The sequence below is a fragment of the Lycium barbarum genome, chromosome 6 (assembly GCF_019175385.1).
Source record: "Lycium barbarum isolate Lr01 chromosome 6, ASM1917538v2, whole genome shotgun sequence".
Classification (NCBI taxonomy): domain Eukaryota; kingdom Viridiplantae; phylum Streptophyta; class Magnoliopsida; order Solanales; family Solanaceae; genus Lycium; species Lycium barbarum.
In genome coordinates, this window is record NC_083342.1 from 22,731,036 (window position 1) to 22,742,859 (window position 11,824).

Below are 11,824 nucleotides of genomic sequence, written 5' to 3' on the forward strand. Positions count from 1 at the left end.
CCTTAGCTTCACTATAATATTTGAAATTGAAGTTGAAGCTTTGTTCACATTATATGAACAAACACTGATTTCAAATTAAAACTTTAGATTTGAGTCCCAAATCATATGGCCAAACGCCTACTTAAAGTACTTACAAAATATAGTGTCTCCTAATACCAATCCATTAATCTATTAATCTCTTCCTAAAAATTGAAAATCAACATAAATCTTGTAAAAGAACAAAATGAAAATTATGTATCCTATTTATTGTTCAATCTGAATTTGTGTCTGATTTCTTTTCTCCACACTTCTCAATAAGTTTCAGTATTTTATTAGTAAAATATCACGTTAGAACCCTCATTTATTCTAAAAAAATGTTTAGATTATCCAAATTTGAGCTCTCAATTTAATTTTATTTTGATCCGGAAATTTGTTTTAAGACACCAACAAATGAAAAAATAGAAAAGCTAGCTCATACTTTGCTCAAGCTCGACTTGAACTCAGAGAAAAACCTCTTTGACCCTCCAAACAATAATAATGCTATATAAAATGAAGTAGAGAGAGTTGAAGTAATTCCATACAAGTTGCAAACACAACTTTATTTATTACTATATTTTTGTATCTTGGAAAGATTAAGTCTCGATTCTAATTGAGACAATAATTTTAACCTACAAATCCTTGAAGAATCGTAAATTTTTTATTGATACATAGTAGAACTAGAAGGTAAGATTATACTTCTGAGTTTTATCAGGATGGAACACTCCAAAATGCTTCTCCGTCTCAGCCCCTGGCTTCTCATTTTCATCAAACATAGCAAATAAATAAGCGTTTATAGCATTTCCAGGCTTGTGTATAGTTTTTGCTCCTGACTTCACATGTCTAATCAAATTCCTATAATAAGTCGCGGCATTATCTATACTTGCTCCAACACCACCATCAGACGGCCATCCACTTTCAGAAACAACAATTTCCACGTTATCTCCACCAGCTTTCTCAGTTGCATAATAAATTGAATCCAACATAGCATCAAAAAGATTATAATAACCCGATGGGTCGGGTTCTTGTTGTGTAAATAGTGCATAAGGGAGTGCAACATGATCAGGGTCGCCAATATAAGCAAAATACGGATAAATATTTGCTAGCAAAGGTGAGTTATTCTGTTTCAAGAATGCGATGATCGAGTTGATGAAACTGCTCACATCATCGCGAAATACTGACTGAGATGGTGGATATGTATTCGCCAAAAGCCCGGTCTCTATAGCTGTTGTGACCTTCACTTGATTCTGTAGTTTGAATTTGGTTATAGCTTGTTGCACGTTTGTCATGGCGGAGAGAAGGAAGGGAGCAAATTGAGATGTTGCAACATTAATAGGAGATACTTCATTTCCAACATTTATATATTTGAATTTGACTTGTGAAAAATAATTCATAACATTGACAATGACCCAATTTGTAGCTTCTTTAGGATCATTTAAGGCTTGAAGTTTGTCATTGGGAATATCAAGAACGATTTCAATGTTACTTCCCTTGAGAGCAATGAGCATTTCAGGAATTGGATCATAGGGTCTCATCTTTGTTATGCCATTAGCTTTATAAAGATCTACAACATCTATAGGTAATGGTAAGTTGTTGCCATTTATCCCATAACATACTCCAATAAGTTGTGCCTCTGCATTGTTGGAGCATCACATACCATAAGTACCAATATTAAAACCCTTTGAAAGAAATATTTCTATAATATAGTTTGCCTATTATATAAAATGATAGTCAAAAAAATATTTTTTTTATATTAACAACAAAAATTAACCTATTATATCAGTAATAACCATTTTGTCCGAGTTATCGATGAATATTAAATAAAGAAGATTACCTAGAGTTACATTCTAAATAATCTAATTATATTTTCTGCATCTATAATGTGTAAATAAACTCATCTTCATACACAGTAACATAACATGACAAAATAAGATATTTGGTAAGTTTCTATTTCTTCACCTTTCATGACATATTTCTTTTTCTCTCTTTCTTTTGTAATTTAATTTCTTTTTTTTTCTTTTTGAGGAAAATGTTCCCAAATCTGATTGAATCATTCATGAACCATAGGGATAAAAGGGCATTCTTTAATGTATGTATTATACCTTTAAATAAAAGATTTGTGGGACAAGAATGAAAATAAATGGTCCCTGTATTTCCCAATTGATGGCATTAAGAAGAGAAAATAAGATCATATGGCCATTGGAAATACATAAGATACAAGAATTAAAAATAACTCAAAAGGGATCAGTGGTTGCGAATATACCAACAACAACAACAATAACAAATAATAATAATAACAACAACAACATCAACAACACTCATTTTAAAACATTTTAAAAAAAACTTATTAAAATAATCATTTTAAAAACTACTTAAGAAAAAACATGCTAATGAGATAATGAGCAAATACCTATTATTTGAAGGCATGTCAATATTAACACACCAACAAATACAAATACAAACACAGACAAATTAGCCATGATGAAGCAATAAGAAACAAATGAAATTTACACTGTAGGAAAATGACCAGATGATGGCTTCTTATATAGGAGAAAAAATTACTAGAGTGTAATATTGAACTAATTGATGGATTAATTGTATTTTGAATTTAGATTTACTAGGAAATTGTTTTATGAGTAGACCTTAAGCATTTTGGAATATGACAAGAGTTGACTCAATTACTTTCTATATGTTTTTTCACTACAATGTGTTAGATTGTGGCAATTCAAAAATGATTTCTATTATATTAATTGACTACGTAAAGTTATTTGGACAAATAAATTAACCAATTAAACGTAAACATTAACAATTAAAATGAACTACTGATCTTGAAACTCATTTTGGCATATGCTTTTCATGAGTTTAATGAGTTCAAGAAATAATTGTTCGTTACGAATGTTAGAAAAAATAGGTAAACATAATTGAGGAAGAAATGGCTTTGAAACGTGGATAAATCGACTTTTCTTAAAAAGATATTGCTCGTATATAAATTGGAAAAATACAAGCAATTCCCTTCAGGATACAACAAAACTCATATTTATACATGCAGATTTTTCTATATGCTACTTCAAGAGTGTCCTTATATTTATAGAATATGAGAGTTGACTTTTTAGAATAGTCATTCCCATTCACGAACAGATGCTATTTAAGACATCTTATCTTACAAACTACCTAACAATCCCCACTAGTTTGTACTATTTCTTATAATATCATGCATATCCGAGAGTATCTTATACTCCCTCCGGATAAAAAACAAAGAGTCCACTTAGCCATTTGCACACCCCTTAAGAAAATACTAACTCCTAGACAAAAATAGGTAATTTGACTAAACTACCACTAATTGAATAAGCATTGGGATTTGATCATATAACACTTAATAGCGGCAAATATGGAAAAACAAGGTTAATTCTTTCTTGATTTGCTAAGTGGACTCTTTTTTTATCCAAGAAAAAAAGGCTAAGTGGACTCTTTTGTTTTTTTATCCGGAGGGAGTAATAGATTTGAATTTTCCATTAGTATAAATACTTTAATGTTCTGACGAAGTTATTGATATCTTTATAGATTTGAACCACAACTCCATGTGTCAAAACCGAAAATATCACACACATAATATTATTTAGTAGCTTAGAAAACTCAATATTTGCTTTAGCATGTTTATGGTCATGTGCTCATCCTGACTTTTTGAATACTTACAAGACCGACCCTTTTAAGTCTTGCTTGAAGCGGCACCACGTCAATATTCATATAGGTGAAATTAGTTACTACGTCCCTGTTACTACATATTACTAATTTCATGAAGAATTAATCATCCTTCCGGTAACAGTTTGCACTACGGAGTTTGTCACTGTGCCTCTATAATTTCAGGAAAATAACAACTCCTTAACTGCTTACATAACAGTATGCAATATATTGGAATAAGAAGACTCGTGCTTTCGCAACACAAAGTAACTTGTTATTACCCGTTGAACTTGTGTTGTTAGAGTGTATAATAACTCAAAGTTGGGTTCCCATCACTTGTGTTTAGTTTAAGGGTTTTAGCCTTATTCCCTCAATTTATTTGTACTGCGTTTCTTCTAAATAAATCTTGCAAGGTCAACATATATCATTGTCAAGACAAATTGAAAACAAAAATTTTACATAGGCATGTCATAGACACTTTGCCTAAACTTTTCATTGTATATTCTGATTATTGGCTACTCTTAATGTAGTTTCATTACATAAATAGCTTAGAATGGTTGCATCAGTTGTGGCCACAATATTTTAATATCATATTTCTCAACCATTCTCCTTCTTTTCAAGCATCTTCACGCTAAATATTCTTATTCCATTATGGAAATACAAATTTATTTTGATGCCCAAATTATAGCACCTTCGTTCATATTACTAATCCAACTTAAATGAATTTTGTCATTATCATATGTTAGTTCAGTACTACTTATAGACTAATGTATTAATACACCGGCTTATGAATGGTCATGTCTATACAAAAAGTTATCTTTCAACAGATACATCATTTCATAAAAAGTCACAATTTTTATGAAAGAACACAATATTTATAGAAAGGCTCATATCCTAACCATCAAATTGGTAGTTTCGTCAACTAATCATCCCCAAAATTGCCAAGTTGTAAATTCACTACCACATCACGGATATATTTTTTGGGAGTTGAAGAAATAATTTTATATCTTAAACTTCTTCAAATGTTACTGGCTATCAATCATAAGCCAAGCACCCCCCACACTTTAAACATTTTAAGTGTCCTTTCCAAATAAGACTAAATACTTGAAATCTTATTATGAAAGTCAAAACCTCTCAAGTGACATCTTTACACGAGAGAACATAACCTAAGTGACATCTTTTTCACAAATGAACACTATATTTCTGAAACGACACATGACCAACCATCAGGTTAGTAATTCAATTAACTAGACTAAAACCGAACCAATTAAGAATATATTCATTAACCAATTAATGATTTCTGTGGGAGTTTAACAAAATCTCGAGTTATTAGAAATAATTCCAGTTTTGGTGTTTAGTCATAAGTCTAAACCCCCACACTTTGAAATCTTCAAGTGTCCTTTTCGTAACTCACGTGGACATCTAATTAACTTCAATAGATCATCACATTCATGATATAACACATTTATTTTAATAAAAGACTAAAATTTTCTCAATGGATTTCCAACTAATCCTTCGGAGTCTTTCCATAACTTATATGGAACAATTAAACTAAATCCAATAAATCATTTAGTTACCAAGTTTATAACGTTCGAATACTATAACATATAATTAGCATTTAATAAGAAGACAAAGTCTTCAATTTTTAATGAATGCAAAATGATCTAGTAATAAATTATCATTTCTTTGAAATTTAAATTATTCTAACAACTTTTAAGTATAAATATTATCCATCAAAATAAAGGAATTCCTACTAGGGGTGGGCGTTCGGTTCTTCGGTTCGGTTTTTCAAACTTCGGTTCAGTTTTTTAGGTTTCGGTTTTTTGAAAGTGGACACCGAACACCGCACCGAATTAATTCGGTTCGGTTCGGTTTTTTGAAGTTCGGTTCGGTTCGGTTTCGGTTTTTCTAATTCGGTTTTCTACTTGTTGGAGACTGGGATACTTGATTGATTGGTCGTAGCAGACAATACTATATACAATTGTTTCATGTTTTGAGATGTCACGAAACAGGAAAAATAGTATATTCAGAGGTAATATTAGTTTGTAGTTACTCCTATAACGCTCTTCAGAAGAACCCATTTAGCATAACCGTGTAAAACTTTGCTGCTTATGTCAATTGCTTGAAGCAGAGCCAAATACTACCTGCCTGATAAAGCTTGTAATGTACTACTAACCACAAAAACATGCTATCACCGCCCCAAATACAAAAGTAAGACACATAGCAAACTCTTTTATCAATTGGCACAAAAATCAGTAGCAGGCTAGCAGCAGCCAAGTAAGACACAGCCCACCCGAAAATCAGTAGCAACAGCCAAGTTGGCACAAAAATCAATAGCAGATACAAAAATCAGTAGCAGCAGCCCACAGTGATAAGCAGCACATCACTAATACAAAAAACAGTAGCAGCAACCCACCCGAAAATCAGTAGCAGCAGCCAAATTGGCACAAAAATCAGTAGCAGCAGCCAGCAGTAGCAAAACTAAACCACTAGGATTAAAGCCTTCAACTTAAAACAATAACAATAGCCAGCCAGCATCAGCAAAACAACGCACAAGGCAAAAACAAGCAACACAAATAACAATATAACATAAGCTTAAAACGAGCAGCAGCCAAACTGCCAAACAACATAAATAAACAACACAAATGTCTTAAAATTTAGCTCCAAATACAAAAAATTAGCTGTCACAAACTAAGTCTTAAATCCATTGTCTTAACACAACACTAGCAATCACAATTCGGTCCGAAATTCACCAAATTCAAAACACAAGCTCAAATTTGAAGGCGAATTTGCCTCTCTTGTTGACGCTCAAGACATTTCCCAATATGTTTCATCAAGGAACCTGTGCCATTCACTCTTGAATTATATTTAAGTATCATACCACATGTCAAGCACCTTAATTTACGCCTTTCTTCATTGTCTTGAACTACCGCAAAATATTCCCAAACATGTGAGCGAGCATTAGGAGGCATTGTTGAACTTGAACATAATAAAAAATAAGACAAAACCAAAAGTTAGAATATAACTTTCAAGATAAAAGAATAGAAATACAAAATAAAATATTAAACTTACCACTAGTAGCAAATTGCAATCAAACTCCCTAAATCAAACATCAACAATGCAAGGATCTCTTCTACTATTTGCTATCTCTAAAGGAAATTTAATCAAATATGTCATACAACATAAATAAGTATATGATTTTTGCACTAAAAAACACAAAAAAATATAAAACCTTACCAAGTTCAAGTTGCTCAAGATACTCCAAACTGTCTTCCACACTAACGGGTTTAGTCTCTTCTCTAAGCCAATCTTGGGCACAAATAAGAGATTGCACACATTTAGGAGTCAATGAACTTCTAAATGGATCAAGAATACGTCCACCGGTACTAAATGCACATTTCGATGCCACACTAGAAACCGGAATAGCCAACACATCACGAGCCAACTCCGAAAGCACGGGAAATCTAGGAGCATTTATTTTCCACCAATCTAAGACCTTAAACTCAACACATTCATCTTCAGGCTCTTGTTCTTCACTAATGTATTTATCCAACTCCGATTTAGCACCCCCACATCCAGAATCTTCCTTTTGTTTCTTCAACTGAAGCTTAGTTCTCAAAGCTTTTGCTCTCAAAGAGGTGTCAGAACTAGAAGAAACATTAGATGAGCATTGAGATGAAGAAGATGCAGATGGAGATGATTTATGATGAAATTCTCTTGAACAATTTTTGAGATACTCTACAAACAAATATTTCATATAATCATACACTCCTTCGCTTACTTTCTTTCCTACTTCCTCCCCAATTAGCTCTTCAAACCCAAAGCTAACATACACAAACTTATTATGAGGATCCAACACGAAAGCAATAAAAAATCATTTTGTTCATCTTTTCAGGATCACCCCAATACTTTTTAAACTTTTCTCTCATCCGCTCAGCCATTTTACTCAAATTAAGATCTTCACTTGCTAAACACACTTTCAAATATACATCAAGCTCACATATATCCTCAAAATGAACATTAGAAGTAACATAATGTGAACCCGAAACCTTTACGGTGAGCTCGTGAAATCTTTCAAGAAACTTTATCACATTCCTTACATTCACCCAATCATCAGATTGAAGAGGACCTGCAATACTTCCATCTTCAAGAACATGAGTAGAAAGATAATTATTAAAATTCTCATAAAAAAGATCAAACCTATCAAAGGCCTTCTCAAAGTTTTGTGCCGTATCCAACATCAAGTAGGTGGAATTCCACCTAGTAGGCATATCTAGCTCTAATGTTTTAGAACAATCCACCCTTTGAACTTCACAACATTTCTTAAAGTGACTTCCTCTTGCTGAAGATGATCTAACATACCTCACCATTTGCCTAACACGTTTGACAGAAGCATCAATTTCCTTCAAACCTTCATGCACAACTAGATTAAGTATGTGTGCCATACATCTCACGTGAAGATGCTTACCGTCCATTATATTAGTTCCCCACATATTTAACTGTTTAGACAATTCTCTAACTATAACATCGTTGGAAGAAGCATTATCAAAAGTAACAGAAAAAACCTTATCCAAGTTCCAATAAAGCAAACAATTACTAATAACCTCTGCCATATGCTCACCCTTATGACTAGTGATAGGGCAAAAATTCAGTATTTTTTTATGCAACATCTAATCTTTATCAATATAATGAGCAGTCAAACACATATAATTAATTATTTGCAATGATGTCCATGTGTCAGTAGTAAGGCAGATTTTTTATTTTGCTTCTCTAAAATTCTTCCTCAAATCTAGTCTCAACTCGCCATAAAGTTCATAACAATCTCTTGTTATTGTTCTACGGGAAGGAACTTGAAATAAAGGTTGGGCTACATTCATAAACTTCTTGAAGCCTTCCTTTTCTACAAAGCTAAATGGTAGTTCATCCGTAATTATCATCTCAACTAAAGCCCTCCTAATTAATTGTTGATCAAATTCCCAAAGCGGCTCACCCTTAGATGCAAAATTTATCTTTTTCTGAGTGCAAGTTTCAATCTTGGCTTTATATAGTGGGCACCTCAAATTTATATGTTGTCTCAATCCCGTTGTCCCATTTATAGTTGTATTAGCGGCATAAAGATTTTTACAATGTCTACACCTCGCTTTACCAATACCATTCACAACGACCTTATCAAAATGATCCCAAACCGCTGACCTAGAACTTATTTCTTTTCTTTTCTTTGTTACCTGGGTCTGGGTGTCAAGTGACTTGTCAATGTCATTGCTATCATCTGTATTAGGTACGCTATCAGTTGAACCAGCCGCACTTAGTCTAGTTTCATCCGCCATCTATGAAAAATTAAAAAGAGAAACTATAAGATAGAAGCTCAATAGCAACAATTGCTAGTTTCGAAGAAAAAAAAATAGAGCTCTATAGCAGTAGAGCAGTTCAACAAACACTCAACAAAACCAAACAAGAAGCAGCAAATATGCAGTTATGCACCTAAAGAAAAACTAGCAATTATAGTATAAATAATTCTTTCCCAGATTTCTCCAAAACTACAAGAACAGATGTTATCTTCTTCTTTTCGTTACAATTCTAAAGATACCCACTGATAATTTAAGAAAATTTAACACCCATAATAAAGATTTAAACTTTACTGAAAAGGAAAAGAATTTAAAACAAATCTAACCCAATACTTACAAATTCAGTGATTCTTTATCCAAAACTAGCTAGGGTTCGGTGAAAAAAGAAATTAAGGTTCAAACTTATGAAAAGGAAAGAACAATCAAACAAAGAAATTATAAGGATAAAATGAAATTACCTTGGTGTGAGGTGCCTGAGAACTCCCTCCGCCGTTGGACAGAGCAGTGTGGATCGTGTGAGGAATGAGGAGTGATGAGTCGGACTGTTAGGTTAGGCGTGAGGAGGAGAGGAGATGAGAGAAGGAGGTGTTAGGGTTGAATGGTTGATCTGTTGATTGTTGAAGTCTTGGAGACGAGTTGGACTTGGTAGCCTGGTAATACTAATTTAGGTCAGGTAGGATGGGCTTGGATAGTTCACAAAGTGGGCCTAAGAAAGACACAAAGTGGAGTGGGCTAACCAGCTAAGTGATCTGAAGGTGAGGGGAGTAAAAATTATTTATTAAATTTTCGGTTTAACCGATTACCGAAGAACCGGAACCGAATACCGAACCGTTTTTATTTAAAAAAACCAAAACCGAACCGAAAAACTGAAAAAACCAAAACCGAAAAACCGGACTAATTCGGTTCGGTCCGATTTTTCGGTTTTCGGTGTTTATGCCCACCCCTAATTCCTACATATATCATCCCTGTCACACCCCGACCAGGGGAATGAGGGCAACCGACCTCTAGGTCGGATGCCACCTGGCATGACCTTAATCCTGACAATTATACCTTTGTCCCTCGTGATATGGTTTACATGGGCTAAAGAAAACACCGGCACACATAAAAGACCCAACTTGGCTACCATGCACAGAACACAACATAAATGGCTACCTTTGTCCCACGGTCTCATCGATCTTATTTTGCAAGAATTCAAATAGGTTGATACTTGCAATTTGCGTCATTTGGGTGGCTACATGTGTTGTCTTGCTGTCATTATTGAACTTTTAGTTTGCGTATATCTCTGTGCCATTTAGACAGATGCTCCTCATCGCCCACTTAACTAGTTGTGTTCCAGGTCTAAAGCTATTCTTGTTAACTGCTTATTACCCTCATTGACGCACCCTTTTTAATTTTACTCAACGCTTTAACCCTCATGTAGCTCTACTCCTCCTTCTTCTTCTAATTTCTTCATCACTTTCCCCCCTTATAGGGATACGACCGCCTGAAAACTCTTTTTTTTTTAATTCCTTACTGCGGTCGTTCTGTTTGCTAGCAGTTTCCCTATTCCACTGAGTGGATGGACTTCCCTGTTCCGGTATCTTTTATATCGGTTCATATACCTTCCAAGGATAATGTTAAGGTTCCGTCTTCATCCACCGCTTCCACAAAGGCTTACTTAGTTTTCTCTTGTCGAGACTTTGCCGCGTTGCCTCTCTTGTATTAGCAGTCCTGAGATCCTTCATTATGGGTTTACCTTTTTCCTTGTAATGGCTACTTTAGATATTGGGGTGTAGTTATCTATGTATATGTAATTACCATTCAAGTCGTTACTAGCCTCCTTGGTTGCCCGAACTGTTTCTTTTGCCCTACGAACTGGTTGTTTTCTCCCACACGTCACTTGATCCATTAATTGTTTCACATCATCTATACTTGTAGTTTCCGTTGTGCCTTCCTCCCACATTCTTACACCTTTCTAGCTATCCTTGCTTTTATGACCTCTGGTCGCCCGGTACCTAGCTGTTAACTGTTGTTCCCTTTCCAACCTTCCTTTATTATAGTTTTGTCGTGAGTCTTCGTATCTTCTCCTTTCCAACCTCTTTCCTATAGTCCTATCCTGCCCTGTTTCCAACCCCTTTCCTGTAGTCCTATCCTGCTTGTGGCCTACCGGGTGAAAATTCAATTATTAATATACCACCTACCGTTCATTATGGAGTTCCTACACCTCTCAAGTATTTAGTGAGACACATGCGCGGTTACTTGTTCCTTTTCACCGTACTCATATTGCCTACATGATATGGCGTGCTCGTACTTTTGACTATTGCAAACGGTGTATATAAGTCCTTTCTTCATTAACTATCAATATGCTCCCTTCTGTCTCATCGTTATCTCTTTTGTCCTTAGATGCTCATCTCCTTATGAAGAATCTTTGGTAGTAGCATTTTGATGTCATTGCTAACTTAACATTTTACCGACTAGAACTAACATTCCTTGTTCTTACCTTCGGAGGTGGTCATTTCATTGCGATGCTTATAACATTTAATGGTTCGCCTTGATGTGTATCACGTAGCTCGTTTTAAGTCAAGGTTCTGTTCACATCTTTATCTTCACATAATATCCATAGGATTCCTATGTTTGTATAATTCATTTGTTAGCTCATTTTTGCCCAGACTTCTTTGTCGTTGTTGCACTCCCGTTTCTCCTTCAGCGTTCCTTCATACTTATTTGCTTTATATGTTATACATCCTATCACATCATCGTTCATGAGACTTTCCCAAGATATTCTTAGTGAAAACATTTCTCCTTCC

At 34.4% G+C, this 11,824-nt stretch overlaps 1 protein-coding gene across 1 annotated transcript; it reads right to left on the reverse strand.

Moving 5' to 3' along the window:
- Nucleotides 1-623: 623 nt before the first annotated feature.
- Nucleotides 624-2,495, reverse strand: LOC132643937 (glucan endo-1,3-beta-glucosidase, acidic-like). The gene is made up of 2 exons (XM_060360471.1): nucleotides 2,426-2,495; nucleotides 624-1,648 (listed from the first exon to the last, which is right to left on the reverse strand). The coding sequence occupies exons 1-2, from the start codon at nucleotides 2,493-2,495 to the stop codon at nucleotides 696-698; spliced, it is 1,023 nt and encodes a 340-aa protein (XP_060216454.1). The 3' UTR covers nucleotides 624-695.
- Nucleotides 2,496-11,824: the final 9,329 nt, after the last annotated feature.

What these genes read in the sequence shown, in the direction of transcription:
- LOC132643937 (XM_060360471.1), bottom strand. Translation starts at nt 2,495, where the DNA reads ATGGCTAATTTGTCTGTGTTTGTATTTGTATTTGTTGGTGTGTTAATA. An exon ending in GACATGCCTTCAAATAATAG is followed by an intron (nt 1,649 to 2,425) that starts GTATTTGCTCAT and finishes CCAACAATGCAG; the next exon opens with AGGCACAACTTATTGGAGTA.